Raw genomic sequence first — 22,435 nt, 5'->3', positions numbered from 1 at the left:
TTCGTGTGTACAAAATGAAACCCAGTGTGTGTTTTACACTCACGGCACATTCCAGTTCACTCAGCCCCATTTCAGGTGCTCCACAACCACACACGGTGTGTGGCTCCTGCCCGGAACAGCAGAGCTTGACCATGTCTGCGCCCAGTCGGAGTTCTACTGTCTCAAGACGCGTTTCAGACTGACTTCCATGATCCCTTTGTCTGCCCGGCATCATTTAAAACTATCCAAAAATCAGGACACATGGCTAACTGTGGCTGAACTTTGACCTTCCTGGCATCCTGCCAGCCTGTCCTACCTTCTTTTTGATCCTTTGCTGTCCCCTGTAGGGCAAATGGTAGTACTACACTACCAGCTTTGGTGGCTCTGGGATTCCAGCCCAACCAATGTTCTTGGGTTTATTTATTTTTTATTTTTTAAAGAGGTTTTTGCCTTAGGGTGCATGAGCTCCAAGAGTGGGCAGACAGACACAGTGAGAGGAAAAGTGAGAATCACCCCCCAGGGGGAAGCCCACGCTGCAATCCCTTCTCCTGTATTCTCGGGAGTGCACTCACCTCTTTGGGAGTGATTTCTCCCTCTTTCCTAGGTGTGTCTCCCTCTCTCTATGGTAAGTGCATGTATCCTATAGAAAATTTGAAAAGAAAACGATTCGATCACTTAAACAGTATTAAATTAGGGGGAAAATGAAAGATGAACTCTGAAAAATGTTTTTTTAAATAATTTATTCTTATAGTTTGGGAAAATATTTTGTTTCATATAAGTTGGTTTCAGTAAAATTTTTATTTGTTCCTTGATTCTAATACATATAAAATTATATGTGGATAAAACATGTGAAGGGGTGTTAAGATTGAGTATAAGAATTTTAGTGAAAGTTAGTGTGTGATGTTTTGGACCAGCTCGAGCTGTATCCAAGCATTACATTTCTGCAGTGATTTAAAAGGTTAGGAAGAATGTCAGTTTCTGTATGTCTATTTTTTTTTCTTTTCCTTTTTTTTAGGCTCTTGCCACAGGACACACGTGCTTGTCGAAGAGAGAGAGAGAGAAGAGAAAGGGAAAATGAGAAATCACCCTCCAGGGAGGATGGACACATCACAATCCCTTCTCCTCCATTCTCGTCTCAGGATTTTGGGTACACATGCACACATGCCTGAAGTGATTTTCAAGGTGTTGGGTCTGGAACTCAAACCGTGGCTGACATGTGGGAATGCAACATCTTAACCACCACCTCACCTGCTGGTCCCATATATCTATTATATTTCTTTACATTTTATGCATTGCATTTTTCTTTTTTCCCCCCATTATACAAGTAACCAATGCTGATGTAAGATATTCTTGCAAGCTGTAAATAAATCATACAGGTGTCATCTTTTACTCCCAATCACACTCCCCTTCCCAAAGAATCTATTTTTTTTTTTTTTGAGAGATTTTTGCTTTAGGGCACACTCACTGGAGAGAGACAGAAAGACAGAAAGGATCTACCTTAATATTTTAGCATTTGTATCTTCCTAAAAATTTCTATGCATTTTTGAGGAAAAATCTATGATATGATTTATGAATAATTAAAAAACTTAAATTCATTATATTTTCAGTTCCTAGCATATTTTCAGCTGCTTAAAAAACATGTTGCTATTATTTGTGTCTCATTTACTTTTCTGTAAGTAGATATAACTTTTCAAACAGGCAGTCAATTCCCCAATTTTTATGTCGTTCTTCAAAAACATCAACATTCTCAAGACACTGGATATTGCATGCTGTACCTGGAACAGGAAGGAAGGTTTACAAGTTAGCATGTTATGAAGAATAACATCAGGGCTTCTAAAAATATTTAAGAGGATGTTAAAAACAGGGTGGGCCCCACAGCCTAATGGTTAAGGGAGCCCAATCCCACATGGCTGACTGCAGTTTGAAGCCCAGCCCTAGTGGCTTAAGAGACATGCCAGGTGTGTGCGTATGTGCCTCAAATCGCTACCGGATGGCAGAATGGAGGAGAGGAGATTGCAGTATGGCCATATTCCATTGGGCATACTTTCTCTCTGGTGAGTGCAGGTGCCCTCTGGCAATTAAAAAGAAAAAAAAGATGTTAAAAACAGTCTACTGGAAGTCTTTCTCTTCCTTTCAGTGAAAATGGGAGACACTAAGGGCAAATATTCTGACCTTTGAATTGTTATCATCTCAAAATTTCCAAGAGCAGAAATAAACACCATCTCTCTAGAAAAGTTCAAATGTCTTTAAAATAACACATATAGCTAAAAAGATATATTACAAAGGTTGGTTACTTTTCTAGGACAAAACATCCTTTAGTAAAATGGTGTCTACCTTTTAATTGGATATACCTCTGGGTACCAGTAGGTCACTAACAGTTCAAAACAGCTGACTGCTGACTTCGCTTTTAAAGTTACTGCATAGGTCTGTAACTTACCAAACAACCTTTTAACTTCGGCATCTGGGACATAAAATGGTGGGCCTGGGGAAAAGAGAAACATAGTGAGGACTCATTTTTATAAATCTAGTTCTAAAGAAAAATAAATTCTCAGGGCCTGCCTCTGAGCTTGTTTCTCATGACCTAGGTGTACTTACTGTTTCAGCTTAATTATACAAATAGGGACGAGGTGGCCTGTTCTGAGTCTTCTTTTGCAAATCTCATACCAAAGAAGTAAGTTGGTGGGCTGGCCCCACAGTACACCAGGTAAGGCTTGTGCATTGAAAGCCAGTTCCCACGTGGCCTACTGCAGTTCAAATCCTGGCTCTGGAGGCTTGGAAAACATGCTGGGTATGTGTGCCTGCATGCTCAAAAAAATCCTGACAGGCGGAGAAATGGAGGAGAAAGGATTGCAGTGTGATTAGCCCCGCTGGGGGTTGCTTTCTCCCACTCTCTTTCTGGTAAGTGCATGTGACCTCTGGCAATTTAAGGGGGTGGGAGGAATGAAAATTTATTATTCAAAAAAAAAGAAGTGAGTTGGCTTGCAGAGGGGATGGCCATGTCAGCTCCAGCTTCAGTGAGACAGACAAGCCAGCGTGGGACCTGGCAGCGTGACGCCAGAGCAGAGACTGCCAGCAGACTTCCCTGGGGTTTCCTTCACCTCTCCGGGGGTGTTGGCTTCCTGCTGGCTCCCACGCGCTCCCACTCTGCTGTGGGACACTGACTTTATAGGACCTGAACCTCTGCCCTGTGAGAGTGCCGTCTAAGCTTCCAGCCCCGTCAGGGCCTCCTGTGCCGTCTTCGCACAGACTTCCTTCCACCTGCTGTCCACGATGGGATTCAGATCCGATCCGCCGAGCTCATTTCCTCCCCCTTACTTTCTACTTCAGTCTGATCATCTCAGACTTAATTAGGGACACTAGGCTTCATCTTTTAATGATTTTAAGACTTAATTTGTTCAAACAAAAAATTGGTAGCATGTGTCAACATTTATAAAAGAAGGCACTTTTTAAGCAAGTTCAATGAGAAATAAAAAGTGAACTTTTATAAATCAAAAGTCCATGTATTTGATTTTCACTTCCTCCTGAAAATCAAAGTCCCGCCACAGCCCAGCCACTGGGTAGATGCTGTTCGGCAGACCGAGGCCACCCTAAAAAGCTGGCATGTGACATGGGCCTGTAATCTTGGCTACTTGGGAGGCTGATCAGAGCAAGACCCTGTCTAAAAAAATAAAAAAGAAGTCCAGCCATGACAGATGTTAAGTTTCAGTGTTTTAGTGCACCAGAATGAGCCTAGGAGCTGGCCGGCGGCAGTGGTAACACAGCACTGTGCGAGGCTGACCAGCAGGGGAAGGCTCTGGGCTCCTGGCCAGAGACTCCCAGTGCATGCTGGGTGTGCGAGTGCCTGTGATCCAGGGCTGGCTGAGGCTGGGGGTGCACTGCAGTCTCAGGACCCTGCTGGCGGGTGCTGTCTCTCTCTTTCTCACTCATAGAAAAAAGAAATATATAAATTTAAAAAGACTGAGTCCATCAGAAAACATTCCTTCTACGATTTAAAACGAATAGAATTATAAAAGAACATATTTGCTAATTTCAGAAATCAAGAAAGCTGCAACACTTTAGAGGTTTTCCTGCACGACCCCTACTGCTGTATCCGCAGCTCATTCTGGCCCTCTCTGGAGGTTGTGCGTGTGTGTGATTGTGTAGGCATCCGGCTGCCACTGCCACCGCGGATGAGGTGGACAGCAACATCCAGGCCAGGGCAGCAGCACTCTCCTTCCTCCTGTTCTGGTGCTCATGAGGTTCTTGTCTATGTTAGGGCCATCCACACCCCCCACACCCACCTTTTATAGTTAGAGCTATGCATGGAGAACAAAACGGGGGAAGGAAATTTAAACATGTATCGTGTGGCCCAGAGAGAATGGCCTTCAGGGGTATGAGCAGTCAGCTTCCTGTGAGACACAGCAGGAGAAGCTAACACTCCCCAGGCCGTAGGCCTGATCTGAAGCTAGGCAACAGGACAAGAGCACCAGCCACTTTACCTGCGTGTTTAGTTGGATCATAACATAAGACAGACAGGAGGTAGTGAAATCCTTTCCTCAGTATGGACAGCATTATACCTGTGTAGCTAAAAAGACGACGAGAAGGTCCGTGTTACATTTCTTTTCTTTTTTTTTTCTTCCTCCCTCCCTTCTCCCCCTCCCTCCCTCCTTCCCTCCCTCCTTCCCTCCCTCCTTCCTTCCCCCCTTCCTTCCTTCCTTTCTTTCAATTTTATCAGAGAGAGGGACAGAATGAGAGAGAGTGAGAGGAAGAGAGAGCAAAGTGAGAAGGCAAGCTGCCAGGTCTGGGACCTGGACTGCGGTCAGCCGTGTGGGAGTCCAGCGCCCTAACCATGCCACCTGCCGGCCCCCATGTTACATTTCTGTACACAGGCAAAGGCTGGAGGGGATGAGGGTCAGGACAGGACATTACTAAGTTTAATTCTCCTACCAATCACATGAAATTGATTCTCATTTTAAAAATTTATTTAAAAATATTTTTTGAGAGCTTTTTGCTATAGGGTGCATGCGCTCGCCAGAAAGAGAGAGACAGAGAGACATAAAATGAGAAATCATCACCCAGGGGGAATGGCCACACCGTAATCCCTTCTCCTCCTTTCTCCTCTTGGGATCTTGGGCATGCACGCACACGTGCCCGGCATGAGTTTAAGCCACCGGGTCTGAGACTTGAACCACAGTCGAGTACATGGGAGTCCAGTGACATAGCCATCATCCCAACTGCTGGTCCCCTATTTTTTAATTTACTTTTTAAAATTTTGCCAATCTGTGCCTTGGCAGTTAAGGTGGCTGGGTCCCACATGGCCATCCCAACTGTGAGGCTTGGGTCCCAGATGCAGCCCTGAGAAACACAGAGTGCGTGAGTGCGTGTGTGCGTGTGCCCAAAGCCCGGAGAGGAGGGAAAGTCCTGGAAGGCTCAGAGGGAGAATCACAGTGAGACCCTACTCAGTGCGCTCCTCTCTCTCCATTTTATTTTATTAACATCTATTTCTCAGGAGAGAAAAAGATGTTAATAAAATAAAATGGACCAGCCCCATGGCCTAATGGTTAAGAGAGCTGGATTCCATGTGGCCAACTGCACAGTTCAAATCCTGGCTCTGGCAGTTTGAAAAAAATGCCAGGCATGTGTGTGCATGCCCTAAGTCCTAACAGGGTGGAGAAGTGGGGAGAAGGGTTTGCAGCATGGCCAGGTACTAGGGGTGCTTTTTTCTTCTCCCTCTCTCTTTGGGAAGCACATGCGCCCTTGCGAAATTTATTTTTTTGCGCTCATTGGAGAAGAGATGGTGTAGGTAGTAAGAAAGCATAACCGCTCCCTTCCCACAGGGAATGGTCATGCTGCGATCCCTTCTCTCTCTCCCCCTCCTCTCTGGGTTTCAGGCATGAGGGATCCCCTCCCTTAACCACTAGTCTACAGGGCTAGCTCATGCTTCTCATTTTGAAAGCAAGAAATGGGCTTAGCCAATTATGTGTCCTGCCTAAGCTGGGAAATGGGAACTATATGAGAATGCACAGAGGCTGGGTTTGAGAGCCAGTCAGACCAGAGGACATCACTTACGGATAAGCACAGGCCTTCAGCCTGACACAGTACTTGGGGCTCTGGTGACCTTGGACATGAACTTCCTGAAGGACTGCCATGCTCCAGGGCAGTCGTTCCAGGTCAGTCTGGGTAAAAGAACCAGCTGGCTTGAACTCTGTCCTGACTGAAGATTCAGGCGACTTGTGGTGGGGCCTGGGATGCTGTAGTTTCACAAGTGCCCTGGCAGCTGGGACTGCTTTAGGGGCATATGGACGTGACGTGAAATAGTCCCTTTCCTCTAGGAGAGGCCTTCAATAAGTTCATGGAAAATGTGTATCTCAAAAAATCTATGCATGGATTTCAATTTTGTTTTTGTGCCAAAATAAACTCATGGTTCCAGTTTTTCATGAACTTTTTTTTTTTCAACTTCATTTATTTATTTAAATTTGACCAGAGAGGGAGAGAGAGAGAGAAAGCAAGCCACCAGGTCCAGGACTTGAACCATGGTCGGCCATGTGGGAGTCCAGTGCCTTTAACCACCATGCCACCTGCCAGCCCTTCATGAACTTTTTAAAGATCCTTGTATTTAGCTAGAGAAAGATATGACTACCAAGCAGGCAGATATTCAAAGTGATTAAACCACATTCAAGGCTGTGAATGTGGTTTAAACCACGAATGCAGGCCAAGACTGCTGGTGGGCCTGTCCCTTGAACAGACATCTCAGAGAGCAGGTAACTTGATGTCCCAGCTAGACATGTCCGATGAGTTCAGAGTGGGGACTTGACCCTAATCGGACCCTTCAGGGCACTGACTGGCAGCCAGGCTGGGCTTGGTTCAGAACAAGGAGTGGACAGTTGGGGGACTCCACCTGGCACTGTATGAAGAGGCCAGAGAGGAGCTGCCTGCTGGCTTGAGGCCTCTGTACAGAGCAGGGCCTTCTGGGCAGCATGGTGGGTGCAGCTGAGGCTGAGGCTGTCACGGCCATGTGGGAACTGAGTGGCATACACAGAGGGCCAGAGGAGATGTCTCGTACACAGGCAGACAGGGACAGCCGAGAGAAGTGGCCGGAGCTGCCTGCTCCAAGGGAGGCATCTGTGCCTTGTTGTTACGGCTGCCACACAGCCTGGCTGGACTTTGACCCTGTCCAGAGTCCCGCGGGAAACCAGGGAGGCCGTGCGTTTGGAGTCGGGAGTGGACTTTGTGCAAGCCTGAGCTCAAACCTAACCTTTCCACGTACGGGCCTTGTAAGCGTGGTAACTTCTTGACTTCCGTGTGACTCAGCTTCCTCACCTGTAGTGGGGACGAGACTAACAGGTCCCTCAGAAGTTGCTGTGAGAACAGAACTCACACCCGTGAAGGGCTTAGTGTTGCTGCACTGTCAGAATGCAGGCTTAGCTCTGCCGTTCCCTTTTGCATTTCGACATCAACTCCCCTTCCTCAGAGCAGCTGGAGGGGGGCCTTGTGAGCAAAAGCAGCAGCCCAGAGTGCACTCGTGAGCAGAGACCTTTCCAATCTTGTTCTTACAAAGGGGTGGGAGAGAACGTGCTGCCTCGAGGAAGGTGATCAGCCGGACTGTTCAGCGGGGTGCCCTAGGACTGACAGAGCTCATCCCTCATGAGATGGGGCTTTCTCAACCCTTCTTACAAATTCAGAAAAGTGAGTTGGGTGTGCCCCACTGACTGGTGTTAGGCAAGAGACTTGATGGTCACATCCGTGCTTGGGCTGCCTCCACGGCCTGGTGATGGCAGCTGGATCGTACATGGCCAACCCTGAGGTTTGTGCTCCAGACCTGGAGGTTGGAGATACATGCCAGGCTTGTGTGTGCCTGCCCAAAATCTCAAAGGGAGGCAACAATGGAGAAGGGCCTATGGTGTGACCATTCCCTGGTGCTATCTCCTCTCTCTCACTCTCTCTGTGTCTCTCTGGTGAGTGCACATGCCCTTTAGTGAGAAAAAGGAAACAGTGGGCCAGCAGGTGTGTGAAAGTTAAGGTGGCTGGATCCCACTTGGCTGACTGTGTGGTTCAAGTCCTGGACCTGGTGGCTTGAATATCAAGCCAGGCAGGGCCAGCAGTGGTGTGGTAGGTAAGGCATTGGACTCCCACATAGCCAACTGTAGTTCAAGTCCTGGACCCAGTGGTTTAAAAAATCACACTGGGGGTGCATGTGTGTATGCCCAAAATCCTGAGAGGGGAATGGAGGAGAAAGGATTGCAGCATGGCCATCTCCCCTGGGGAGTGCTTTCTCACCTTCCCTTCCTCTCTCTCTCTGTCTCTCTCTGTCTCCCCAGCAAATGCTTGCACCCTGTAGCCAAGCTAAAAACAACAACAAAAGAAACATATCAGGACTTAACAGTGTGCAGTCCAAGTGGAAGATGCTGGAACGAACAATATTTAGATAGAGCACCAATACACCAAGCACTGAGATACTGAGTATCAGAGTAAGTAAGTGTTGGTAACAGAGCCAGCATGTTCTCAGGGTGCATGGGGCTGTGACAGCACACGCCAGCGTATGTACATGGCTGGGAGGGGAGGTGTGAGGCGGGGCGGAAGAGCTAAGGAGGACATAGAGTCTGTGGATGAGCTGGAACTGGAGTTCTTGCGTGAGAGTTCCAGAGGGTCTGCGAATTGTGTAGAGCATGAATTAAACAGTTCAGAGGTCGCTTAGATGGCTTTTACTGTCAGACAGAAGAGGGCAGGCTGGCAGGAACAGTGTTACTTCCCTCACTGAGTCCAGTCCGCTTTTATTCACTCACTCAACAACCACTCCCTAAGCTCCCACGTATATGCCAAGTCTACACCACGCCAGATGCAGGGACATGACCAGCCTCGTGTGCACAGTCAGCCCCTGGTCTGCACTTGGTGACTTCCATTGCCCTCCACTGGCTTGTAGATTTTACCACACAAACCAGAGCCCCGCAGGACTGACCTCAGAGAAGAGAGTGACCCTCCCTAGGGAGGGGACCCTACACATTATACGAGTGTCATGTACACATGTGGTGTTCTCTGGAGACTAAGTGTCCTTGGGCAATACTCTGAGTTAATAAAGGACACTGGTATCACATGGAAAATGCAAAACAGACCTAGAAATGTACGTAGATGTTTGAGAGAAAGAAGAGCTAGAAATACAGAAATTATAAGGCCAAATACGATACAGACGTGTTCGAATATCCCTAGGTCTGGCATAGGATACTGCGTGTTCAGAACACACTGTGAGTAAATATTTGTTGGATAACCAAATGACAGTCATAGGAGAACTGAAGTGACATTAAAGGACAAGGCACAAGCGAAAAGCCAAAGGCTGTGGATGGGAGCCAGCAGGTGGCATGGAGGTTAAGGCAGCTGGGTCCCACATGGCCGACTGTGCTATTCAAGTACTGGACCCAGAGGCTTGGGAAACATGCTGGGCACATGTGCATACGTGCCCAGAACCCTGAGAGGAGAAGAGAGGAGAAGGGATTGTGGTGAGGCCAACCCCCCCCCCCACCCCGGGAGGTGATTTCTCACTTCTCTCGCTCTCTAGCTCATGTGTGTGCCCTCTGCCAAATTAAAAACAAAAGAAAAAAGGAAACCGAATTACCGTTCACGATCACCTGGATTAACAGCGACAAATGCTCCTCGATCCCAAATCCTGTCAAATTTGCCAATATTTGTTCTACCAGAAAGAAAGCAGACACAAGTGTAACACGCACTGTTAGGAAAATCGCACTTTTAACAAGAAGAGGGTTCCTAGCGCAGCTGGTACTTCGCCTGTCAGCAGGGAGTGGGAAGCTCAGCTCTGCCTTTCCAGCTGGCTACAGGGGGCTGCGGACCTGGGTGTGGGGGTCTGCCCATCTCCTCATGTTAGGAACCCGTGGCTGCAGCCCCTGGTCCTGCTATGACTCCGGAACACACAGGAGGAACAAAACACAGCGTGTGTCGCCTCTGCTCCCAGTCCTGGCTCAGGGATCAGGGACTTTCAGGAGATGGCATCTGGCCTCTTCCGTACTTCCAATGCCTTTCTGTTAAAAGCCCAGGTGCAGGGAGGAAGACGCTGTCAGGACCTCCCTCCCTTCCCCACCTGCCTCTGGTCATAATGAGGTTCTAGTTGGGGAGCTGTGCACATTGAGGACAAATGTGTACACTGAGGCTGTGCTGTGATGAAAAGAACAGACTCCGATCACCGACTCAAATCGACGACACTACGCAAGACGCTGAGGGTGACGAAGAGCCCCACCTCCATGCTTAGCAAATGCAGTTTCAGAAGCACAAATGTGGTATTTAGTCCTACCTGGGAAGATCAAAAATGTTGCAACAGTACAATGAGATAGTCCCCGAAGAACTCTGTAATGAAACAATGAGAAGAATTTTTTTCTATCTTATTAGGAGATACTCAAATGAGCAAGCAAAGATGGTGGAAGCAAAGCAAGGGTGGCAGAGAAAATGCATATTAAACATTACTGCACAGGGGCCAGGTGGCAGTGCAGCTGGCCCACTGGTCAAAGTTCTCGGTCCGTGTCGGGACCTCCTTGAACACACCAGGCACATTTGCGTGTGTCTGTGCTCTGGCCTGGGAGAGAGGGTGCACTGTGGTGTAAAGATCCTGTTAGGGCTCTCTCTCTCATGGAAAGAAAAAAAATAAAATAAAAGCGAAATAATTTCACTGCACTTAAACAGCACCTTATTTTTTGTGTTTTAAAATCTATGTGGGATTCTTTTAGGTCAAAGAGGAAAATCATAAAGAGGGCAGTTCTAAAGATCAGTTAGTTATTACTCACTTCCGAGCTCGTTAAAATTCTAGGAATGTTTACTTGCACACAGCCCTGATCTTTTGACTCTGCTAAAGATAACTGTGCAGGTCAATCAATTACCAGGTACGCTGATAGAAACAGCCGGATATTTTTAATTATTCAGGAAGCATACAGTTCAGCTGCCTCCCTTTTCCTCTCTCAGTCAACTGATGAGTGTTTATTTATGAGCACCCAGTGGGCAGGACCATCCTTGGGTCTAGATAGTGCATGTGAACAGACGCAGTCCACGGCACAGTGACATGGCCTGCAGCAGAGAGGCATGGGCACAGAGAGACGTTACCATAAGGACGGCCGTACCCTCAGGGTTGTGTGCCCAAGAGCTCAGAACAAGGAGACAGTGGGGCACTGTTGGGAGCCTCAGGGAGGATAGAACCAGGTGGCTTTTGGAGGGTATCTCGGTGCCTCTGCTCACAATACAGGGGTACACTGTGGGGGCGCACCCTAGGGAGAATAAAATGACATGTACGTGGGAAGTCTGGGAGCTAGGGTGCAGGGCAGGCTGGGTTTCATTCTGAAATGATGCGCCAGGTTTGCTAGCTGAGGAGGAAGGGTCTTTGAAGACCAGCCTGGAAGTACTCTGGAATAAGCCCAGAGAGGGAACTTCGAGGCAAGGAGAACAGCCTGGGGGTTTCAACGTGGCTGCAGACTGAAATAGCTGGGTGCTTTAAAGGGCACCGACGCTGGGCCCCACCCCTGTAGACTCTGGTTCAGTTGGCCTGGGTGAGACCTTAACACTGGGAATTTTTTTTTTTTTTTGAGACGTTTTCGCTATAGGGCATGTGCTCGCCAGACAGACAGAGAGAGACATAGAGACAGAAAGCGAGAAATCACCCCCCAGGGGGGATGGTCACACCGCAATCCCTTCTCCTCCATTCTCCTCTTGGGATCTTGGGTGGGCACGCACACGCGCCCGGCGTGAGTTTTAAGCCACTGGGTTCAGGACGCGAACCGCGGTCGACTACGTGGGAGTGCAGCGACATAGCCATTCGCTAACTGCTGGTTCCCAACACTGGGAATTTTTAAACGATGCATGGCAGATTTTAAATGTGCAGCTGGGGCTGGAAACCATTGCTCCAAGAAGAGTCTGGGAGCAGGACGAGCCTCTTTGGACTAAATAAACTCCTTGGACTCTTGAATGATTTGAGAGCAGAGTGGGAGGAAGCTGTAAAATGAAGTGATCCCAGGCTTTCTACTGAGCTGAGCGAGTCATCTAGGAACAAGTACCTTGTCACACACCGAGTATATGGACGGACAATGGCCAGACTGTTCATGAACTCTGACCCACGACCTCTGCAGCAACCAGCCTGGGGAGGCAAAGCACACTGTGCAGTGACCTGCCGATGCCCGCCATCTTCCCTAACCTCTACCACTCCTGCGCCCATCGCGGGGCCAGCCAGAGGAAGCCAGCCACGCTCTCCGGCCTCATCACAGAGGATGCCGTCCGTCATTGCCCGCCTGCGGCCTCCCAGTGTCACAGCCTCCAGTCAGCACACAGCTGCAGCCTCTGCATCTGTTCCCACGAAGCTTTCCCACCCCACCGCCTGCCTGAGTCTCTGCCAGACACAGTGCTGACTCCTTCAGAGCAAACCGCTTCTGCCTGTTCTCATTTGGGTGGTGCTTCAGTTAGAATGTGTTCCCCGAAACTCGTGTCCAAATTTGTCTGTTACTGTGATAATATTAAGAGGGTGGAAACTTAATCCAACCATGCTATTAAGAGGTGAGGCCTTTGGGAGGTGGTTAGGGTTAGATAAGGTCATAAGAGCGGGAAGCTCAGGAGTGGGTACTGATGGCTTTATAGGAAGAGGGACAGACACACGGACAGCTGCTCTTGCCCCTTACTGTGTGCCACTGGGAATCTGCAGAGGGTCCCAATCAGCAACACGGCCCTACAAGATATGGCCCCTCAACCTTGTAGCTTCAGAATTGTGAGCTGAATAAGCCTTTTTTTTTCTGGAGAGGTTTTTGCTATAGGGTGCATGCACTCACCAGAAAGACAGAAACAGAGAGAGAAAGCAAGAAATCGCCCCACGGGGGAATATCCACACCACAATCCCTTCTCCTCCATTCTCCTCTCAGGATCTTGGGCATGCACGCACACACGCCTGGCGTGAGTTTAAGCCACCGGATCTAGGACTCAAACCGTGGTCAACCACATGGGAGTTCAGCGACATAGCCATTACGCCAACTGCTGGTCCTGGCCTTTATTCTTTATAAATTGCCCAGTCTATGTTATTAGGTTATAACAATAGAAACGTGAACTAAAGAGGTGGTATTTATTTCCTTGTTATCCCCATGCTGGTCAGTGAGTCCCACTGGATCATTCTGGCCATAAGAGGACAACTCCCAGATCTGTCATTTCCAGTCCAAGCACTGCCCTGCACTTCAGAGACAGAAAACCATTTGCAGCTACACCTTTGCCATTCCACAGGTCCCTTAAACTCATCATCTATGGAACAAAACTCATTTTCTTTGCTCTTTGACTTGCCTCTCCTTTAATTTCTACCATCCAGCCAGTCTGCTGAGTTAGAAATGTGAATCATCACCCCTTGATCCCCACTCAGTCACTAAATCCTACCAGTGAGACACGGCAAACACAGCTTTAATCCACCCTGTGTGCTTTGTATACTCATCACTCTGCTTGCTCAGAAATTTCTGGTCTATTTTCTGGATCATTGCCAGGGCCTCCTATCTGGTCTCTGCTGGGAGGCAACTTCCCTTCAAATTATTCCCTGTGAGGCCTTTTAAGAATAGTATGTAGTGACATCATGATTCACTAAAACCCTTAGCACAGACTGAAATACAAGGTATCGCTGGGGGCTGGGTTGCAAGACCTCTGTGGATACCAAAATCCACGGATGCTCAAGTCCCTTCCATAAAACGGCACAGTATTTGCCTGTAACCCACACATCCTCCTGCAAATATTGCGTAGTTGTTATGTTGTATTGTTTAGGGAGGATGACAAGAAAATATGTCCTGTTTAGAAGAGACACAACACCATAGGCCTACCTACATAGGACACTTCCATGACAGAGGGACACTGTCACAGCTGGTTGAGTGCATGGGTGACAGTACTAACTTCCCAGGCACCTGGGATCAGGGACTTGAGCCCTGCCTGTCTCCAGCCTTCTCTGTCCTCATGCTTCAGGGCTGGGCTGGGCAACGCTCCTGCCTGTCCCCTTAATACTCTACGTCGTTACACTTGGCAACATATATCATAAATGGCTTTGTCCTTGTTTCTTTTCCCTGCTAAACTAAGAGATTCTTTCGGGTAGGAAGGAACTCTGTGGTCTTTATCTCTCCAATGTCTTAATCAGAGTCTGGTCTACAATAGGTTCTCAGAATATGCCTGTTAATAAAAAAAAAAAAAAAAAAAAAGAAAGAAAGAAAGAAAATTTGAAAAAAAGGCCAGCAGGCGGTGGTGTGGTGTTTGGTGGGTACGGCAGCTGGACCCACGTGGCCGACTCTGAGTCCTGGGCTCAGCAGCCTGAGAAACATGCTGGGCATGTGTGCGTACCCAAAATCCAGAGAGGAGAATGGAGAAAGGATCTGCAGCGTGCTCATCCCCCCAGAGGCATGATTTCTCACGTTCTTCCTCTCTAACTCACTCCCTCTAGCCTCTCCAGGGAGCGGGCATGACCTGCAACAGAAAACAAACGAAAAACCCACAAACCCCCAAAACAGGAATAAAGTGGCCTTGACTTTAGCTTTTATATTCGTATCTATTTAGCTAGCTAGTATCTATCACCTATTTTTTTTTTCATGACAGAAAGTATGTGTGTGTGAGAGATAACTCCTCTTTTTTTTTTTTTTGAGAAGTTTTTGCAATAAGGCGCGTGTGCTTTCCAGACAGACAGAGAGAGACAGAGAGACAGAAAGTGAGAAATCACCCCCCAGGGGGGATGGCCACGCCGCAATCCCTTCTCCTCCATTCTCCTCTTGGGATCTTGGGCATGCACGCACATGCGTCCGGCGTGAGTTTTAAGCCACTGGGTCCGGGACTCGAACCGTGGTCGACTACGTGGGAGTCCAGCGACATAGCCATTACGCTAACTGCTGGTCCCGAGAGAACTCTTAACAGAGTTGGGATCCTGGGTGCCTGCACACATGCTTCAAGTGTTTTTTCAGGCCAACCCAGGATCTAAACCATGCTCACCCCATGGCTTCCAGCACCGCAGGGAGCCAGCGCTGTCACGGCTAAGCTCTTCATGAGCACTACACTGTCTAGGTGAGTCGTTGTGATAAGGAGGCACCATCCGGCCCTTGCATTCTATCCTTATTTACACACCCGAGAAAAACCTTTTCTGTGGGAGTATGAACACAATTATTTACCAAAGTCAAAACAAACCTTAAATACTTTGCCTCCAGGAATTTCAACAATTGGTTCTTCTGAATAAGAAAGATTCTGCTCCATAAAAAATTCCCGTATCCCAAGTTCACTGATTTCCACACCAACTACACTGTGTCCCAAGTCTGCAAACCTGCATTTAAAACACACAAATCACACACTTAAAATTTTATTTCAAATCCATCACCAAATAAAGATGTATACACTTTTAAACACGCCTTTTTCCTCATTTAAAGGGATTTATATGAATTCAGGGTCAAGGACTTCCACAGGATGTAGGAAAGCAGATCTACATATTCTCAGTCCTCAGATTGAATAGGATTCTGAACGATCGACTTTATGACCTTGGGAACAATGACATTTTGGAAACTTAGATATTAAAACACTGATTTAATACCAGTGGATTTGACTACTGGAAATGCTCTTTCATTTCTCTAAACCCTCATGATTACTAACATTTTCTATGAGGAAGCAGGTGTCTATGTCTGTGCTGTTCAATACATTAACCACACTGGCTAGTGCCCACCAGAGGTGTGGCTGGTATGACAGAGAAACAATTTTAAATCTCATGTAGTTTGGATTCCAAGAGCTACATGTGTCTCGTAGCGACTGTATTAGAGAGCTGAGCTCTAGAATATTAGTACCCATCTCTATAATAATCTTAGCATTTCCGTGTCCTTACAATGAACACTATCAAAAAATTTATCTATCTATCTATCTATCTATCATCTATCTATCTATCTGTCTTGTCTTTTTATAGAGGTTTTTGCCACGGGTCATGCGCACTCACCAGAGACAGAGAGAAAGGGGGATAGCACCAAAGCAAACCGCCAGGTCCAGTACTTGAATCGTCAGCAGCTGGGGAGTCCAGCACCTGAACTACCACACCACCTGCTGCCCACCCCCCCAAATCTACTTATCTTAAACATCTCATTTTAATACTTTCCGGCCTTAGCTTGTGGTCAGTTTATTTACTCACATATGATGTCTGTTTTGACCTGAATGTATAGATTAGTTATATAAATGAAAACGCTTGTAATATAATAACTTCCATGCAGGGCTGGCAGGTAGTGTGGTGGTTAGGGGCACTGGACTCCCACATGGCCAACTGCGGTTTGAGTCCTGGACCTGGCAACTTGCTTTCTCACTTTCCCTCTCTCTCGCTCTCACTCTGTCCCTCTCTGGCCAAATTTAAATAAATACATAAATAAATAAATAAAGTTAAATAAAAGTAATTCTTTAAAAAATATAACTTCTATGCAATTACAGCAGCTCAGCTCTGACACTTTTAGTACAAATGGCTTTACCCCAGATATGCAACAATTACATCTCACGGTCTCTTTCATCATAGTGTTTTCTTTAATGTGTCAAAACCTCGCTCAGGCTACATTGTTACCATTTATGACAGCACCCTAAGTCAAGCTGTTTCTAGAGTTACTATTTTTTGTAGGTAGTTTTTGAAGCAACTCTCTCTTCTGGTTCAGTGAGTGAGTTAGGATATACAGGGGTCCAGCTGTTGGCATGGAGGCTAAAGCAGCTAGATCCCACATGGCCCACTGAGTGGTTCAAATCCCAGACATGGCAGCTTGAAAACCATGCTGGGAGAGTGTGTGTGTGTGTGTGTGTGTGTGTGTTCACGTGCGTGCACTTGAATCTTAAGTTCTAAAAGCCAGTTAACACCCAATGTCAGCTACATGTTGATATTGTGTAGCATGGCTACAAAAATTCCACTACCTCTACTTAAAAATTAACTACAAATGCATGCATGTTCTGTGAGTCAGCCACTGATATTTGCACAGGAGAAGGCTTTTTGAATTGATATTCCAACTGAGTTCTATAGACAATGACACTGAGGCTTCTGACTTTAGAGTAATAGTGACTTGAGCATTACGTGAGTTATCTTTGTAGAGAATCACTCTCAAGGAATACTTTCTCCATCACTGGTTTTGTTTACAATTTTTTTAGAAAGAATTATTTCATTTAGCTTTATTTATTTATTTATTTGCTTATTTATTTACTTCAGTTTGACCAGAGAGAAACAGAGAGAGAGAGAAAGAGAAAGCGAACAGCCAGGTCTGGGACCCAAACCGCGGTCGGCCACGTGGGAGTTCAGCACCCCTCACCACTGCTGGCCCTCTGTCACTGGTCTCCTAACAGTAATTCAGGTAACAAGTATTCCTATGTGCTCATGGAGAGACAGTTGAACTGAACAGCAGGCTATACACTGTCCTGCCTGAAAATTGTAATTAATTTTGAAGTTTTCTGTCCACCGCCATTTCAAATACCCCAAAATTAATTTAGCTAAACTTCTTTTTTTTTTAAAGAGAGTTTTTTTGTTATAGGGCACATGTGCTCACTGGAGGGCAGAGACAGAGAGACAGAAAGCGAGAAATCACCCCCCAGGGGGGATGGCCACACCACAATCCCTTCTCCTCCATTCTCCTCTTGGGATCTTGGGCATGCATGCTGGGTCCTGGGGTGGCCATGTGGAAGTCCAGCGACATAACCATTACTCCATCTGCTGGTCCCAATTTAGCTAAACCTCTAAGCCACCTATAAAAACAGCCTGGAGCCATGTGGTGGCATGGCAGTAACATAAATGATCCCACATGGGCAGGGTCCTGCGTCCGCATTGTGGGACCTCCGGAGGTGCCAGGTGTGCACACGTGCCCATGATCCAAGCCGGCTGAGACTAGGGGCAGACTGTGGCCTGGGGAACCTGTTGGGGGATTATGCTGTATCTGTCTCATGGAAGAAATAAACTTAAAAAACAGAAAATTAAACCACGCACAAAACTCCAAAAGTAAGAGGGAGGGCTGGTTTTCTTCTCCCCCAATGGTTCCAAACGAATTATTGTTCTTCAAAACTCAATACAGAAACACTAGGTCATACCTGTTTCTGTTCCATTTCTCACTGTTTGAGAGTATTATCTCCAATTTTGTACACATCACTAATAGTTCACTAAATATAAAGAATCCCTATGCATTTCCTGAGAATGGAATTTTCTATTTAAGAATTATTTTATTTAACTTTATTTATTTACTTATTTGACCGGGGGGCGAGGGGCGGGGAGAGAGAGAAAGTGAGAAAGCAAGCCACCAGGTCTGGGACTTGAACAGCAGTCAGCCATGTGGGAGTCCAGCACCCTTAACAACCACACCACCTGCCGCCCCTCCCCCCATATCAGAATGGAATTTTCTAACCCACGTCCTGTTAAATATTCACTCAAAGAAGTCATCATCAAGGCAAGAGAGTGTGTTCATGCCAGTCTGTTCATACCATCTCATCTCAACTGCTTTTCCGCACAGAGGAAAAAATACCCTCAGTCCACTTTGACCCTTAAGGAAAGTATCCAAGTGCTTCTTTAATAGCCTGGAGAGGAAGCCAAAAAAGAGTTTCTTGTTAGTTTGTTTTAATTAGCCCAATGCACAGAGAAAAGGAGTATGACTGTATGATACCAAGAACTTTTTAATGTGTTATCTCATTTGATATTTCCAACATTTCAGTAGACTATAATTATTATGACCTCCAGTTTACATAAGAAGAAACATAGATATAAGTGACTTGTTAAGTCACACAGCTAGTTAGTAGTAAATTTGACTTATACCCAGCACTTTCTTGATTTAGTAATTTTAAAATGTTTGGAAAGTTTTTCTTGATGTTTTGAAAATTCTTCATTAATTCTCCAAATATTTACTTCTTTCTTTCTTTTTTCTTTTTATGATGAGGAGGGAGTTCCTAAACTCAGGAACTTTTTGACCTTTATTTTATAGTAAATCCACTAAATATATATTCGGAGCCCAGAAATAGCTTCAAAAAGTATGTGTAAAAATGGAATTAAAGTGCAAGTTGGTTTTGGTCCAAAAATATTGAAAATTCATGGATACTTTTTCCATCATACACTTTTTCCATGAGCTTTTTGAAGGGGCTTTAAAATAGTTCATAAATATGTCATCAGTTGTAAGTCCTATTTATTTATTATGCACTATGGGAAGAAAAAACCCTGCCAATTAAACTGCCGTGGCATAGATGCATCCTGATTTCACAGGTGCCAAAATGGGAATGAATTAAAAACGGAAAGCCAGACAGATAGTGCACCCCACCTTATTTCTATGTGAACATCTGCTATAAACCAAACTTTGCTTACTGATGTCCTTGTTCTTGATGAAATGAAATGTTGCAGGTCACCCACTTGTCTCGCCAGTCCTCCAGAGTCAGTACTCGGCCTTTCTGTACCTCCATGTCAGGGTACTCTTCAGCACCAGGTAAAGCTCTTGCCTTGTCCATACTGTGGTAGACTCCTTTGTCTCACAGCAGATGTTTCCAGAGCTTAAGTGGAAATATGTGCGATGCTGTCATTGAAGGGCATTGGCATTCTACTGATGAACTAAATGAAAACCGATTATCCTTCACAGTGCGGCTTTCAGAAATATTTCAACATCCAATAAAAAGCCATACAAATAATTATTTCTCAGTGAGTCTGGTGGTAGAGGCATACCTCATGTTACACATTAGGAAAGATCTTTAAATAGAGCTCTTACAATAAAAGGATTTAAGTTTAAAAATGGGGAGAAGGGGTCATTCCTCAGCTTATAACTTTTCTAAGCTTAGAATTTTGTCTAGCATCTCGTTTATTCCTCCCTTTCAAAAATCTCTTTTAAAATGTACTTTTTCCTTTTATTAATGTAATAATATACACAATTTAAAGAGTTCAACAGATCTGCTATGAGCAGAGCAGTCCCCATTCCCAAACATCTGTAGCTCTCTTAGTTGAGGCTTGAAATGTCTCTCTACATCTCAAATTAGCATGCAGAGTTTGCATCCTTAGATAAGCACTTTGCTCTCTTACACTCTCGATCTCGTCGGCCATCAGATATTCTATCAGTGCGATTTTCTTGGAGAAGACTTTTCTTCCGGCTGCAGCCTCTGCTCTCTGGTCCTAGACAGCTTGTGCTCTGGGCCTCCCTTGGCCATCACTCTGGAGATGTCTCTGTTGTCTGACTCTCCTGTTTCCCTTATCCCATGTTTTCTTTTTCCTTTTTCTTTTGGTTATGCCCTTGTATTGGTGAGGCACATCCTGTACTAGCTCCCTGAGAAACGGTGCGTGGGAGAGAAAAGGTTCTTTTGACTCTGTGTCTGAAAGGTCTGTGTCCGACTGCTCCCCACCCTCCAAGCAAAGCTGGCTACAGAGTTCTTGGTGAGGAAGCATTTCCCTCACAGCTTTGAAGAAATTGCTGCAGTGTCTTCTAGCTTCCAGAGTTATTGCTTAAGTTCTAAGAAATTCTGATCCTGACAATTTTCATGTGGCAAATGTTTTTCTCTCTCTCAAAGCTTTTCTTTGCCCTTAGTTTTTGCACCTTCATAATCCTGTCCTTCACTTTGGTTCTATTTCATTATTCTTCAATTCTTGAAAAAAATCTTAAGCAATACAGATAATTATTAATGTCTCTCTCTCTCTTTCTATTTCTCTTTCTGGGTCCCCTATTATTTGTCTGTAGGACCTCTTGACCTGGCATTATAAATTTCTTATTTTTTCTATTTTCTATGCAGGTGTTGAAAAAGCAAATTATTTGTCTCTCTTCTCTCTCAACACACTTGTGAGTACTATGTAAGAAGACAAGCATTTAGCTCTCTTTCCACTTCCTAGCACATATAGCACCCTCCCATCTTTCCTGTCATTCCCAGATAGTCATAGCAGATTTTTGAAAGAGTATTCGGGTGCATATTATTATGACTTGGTAAATTACCTCTGTGATCCCAAAATATGTTAAGATTTCTCCCACCGCTAAGCAAGCAAGCCATCTTATACAGGAGAGAAAAAGCAGAGGATTTGACCTTTTCTGAACCAGAATTTCAAGCCATTCTCTTTGTTTCAACCACACCCTTCCCCTGGGAGAGGTATTGGTACTGCTAATTCCTGAGTATTTGAGGGAAACGAGTTTGCTCTTGGCTTTCTTTCTTTCTTTCTTTCTTTTTTTTTTTTTTTTTAATTTTTTTGGAGAGGTTTTTGCTATAGGGTGCGTGCGCTCGCCAGACAGAGACAGAGAGAAAGAGAAATCACCCCCCGGGGGGATGATCACGCAGCAATCCCTTCTCCTCCATTCTCCTCTGGGGATCTTGGGCACTCAGGCACACGCACCCCACGTGAGTTTAAGCCACCGGTTCTAGGACGTGAACCACGGTCAACTACATGGGAGTCCAGCAACATAGCCATTACGCTAACTGTTGGTCCCACTCTTGGCTTTCTTTACCAAGTAGGTTCAGAATTCAGCTTTCTTGGATCTGCAGAATCCTTTGCCACTCATCCATCTGCTCTCTAAATTTCAAATTTTTATTGGTTTTTGTCTCCACTGTAGTCCTTTTTGTGGTGGTTTGTATCTTAAAAAACCCTGTTATGAGACCAGCAGATGGTGGAATAGTTACATTGCTGGACTCCCACATAGTTGACCATGATTTGAGACTCAGACCGAGTGGCTTAAAACTCACACTGGGCACAGGTGCATGCATGCCCAAAATCCCAAGAGGAGAAGGGATTGCGGTATAGCCATCCTCCCAGTTGATTTCTCGCTTTCCATCTCTCTTGTTCTCTCTGGTGAGTACACACGCTCTATACCAAAAATCTCTCTTAAAAAAAAAAAAAAGAAATCCTTTTATTATGGGGGCCAGCAAGTGGCATAGATATTGAGGAAAGTGGATCCCACATAACCAACTGTGCAATTTGAGTCCTGAACATGGCTTGAAAATCACTCCAGCCACATGAGCATGCACGCCCCCAATCCTGAGAGGAGAGTGGAGAAGGGATTGCAGCGGCCATCCCCCTGGGGGGCTGATCTCTCACTTTCCCTCTCTTTGTCTCTGATTATATTGGCTCAGAAAAGCCAAAGAGACTTAGTTTCCAAGATAATTGAAGAGTAACTTCCTTATGGTGCACAAATATTAAGAATATGGCTCAGTGAATTTTTTACATGTGCCTACACCTGCATAACCACCAGAGAGCAAGGCAGACTCCTGGCCCCCAGCGCATCTCACTAGGCTTACAGTGCTTCTCCTTTCTAAAAAATGACCAGTACACAATGCTCCGGGAAAGGGCATCCACTCACCGATCTCGTAATTCCTGGTTCCCGCTTCTGCTCCTGAACCCCATTTCAGTATGGGCATTACACGCTGGTAAGGACGTCCCATTCCAGGACTCCTTTCACACTCCTAGCCAGCCCTTCCTTTTCTTACCCACAACCTCTCTGCGCCTTTGGGGAACCTACCTTGTCGGCCGTGAGTTGTCTGCCACTGTCTCCTATGCAGCTCCAGGGCCTTGGAG

At 45.9% G+C, this 22,435-nt stretch overlaps 1 protein-coding gene across 2 annotated transcripts; it reads right to left on the bottom strand.

The window, feature by feature from the left end:
• Nucleotides 1-1,289: 1,289 nt before the first annotated feature.
• TPMT (thiopurine S-methyltransferase) lies at nucleotides 1,290-22,435 on the bottom strand. 2 transcript variants are annotated; one of them, XM_006165512.3, is made up of 9 exons: nucleotides 22,380-22,435; nucleotides 19,268-19,507; nucleotides 18,400-18,492; nucleotides 15,121-15,253; nucleotides 10,256-10,308; nucleotides 9,566-9,640; nucleotides 4,458-4,543; nucleotides 2,417-2,461; nucleotides 1,290-1,754 (listed from the first exon to the last, which is right to left on the bottom strand). In XM_006165512.3, exons 2-9 carry the CDS (start codon nucleotides 19,405-19,407, stop codon nucleotides 1,642-1,644), a joined length of 738 nt encoding a protein of 245 aa, XP_006165574.1. In that variant the 5' UTR covers nucleotides 19,408-19,507; nucleotides 22,380-22,435; the 3' UTR covers nucleotides 1,290-1,641. The 2 variants fall into 2 exon arrangements, with proteins under 2 accessions (XP_006165574.1, XP_006165573.1); XM_006165511.2 differs by having other exon boundaries at nucleotides 19,268-19,449.

This window comes from Tupaia chinensis, unplaced genomic scaffold (assembly GCF_000334495.1).
Source record: "Tupaia chinensis unplaced genomic scaffold, TupChi_1.0 Scaffold143936_1, whole genome shotgun sequence".
Lineage (NCBI taxonomy): Eukaryota > Metazoa > Chordata > Mammalia > Scandentia > Tupaiidae > Tupaia > Tupaia belangeri.
Note: the sequence above shows the minus strand (reverse complement) of the source record. Positions and strands in the feature narration are given on the sequence as shown.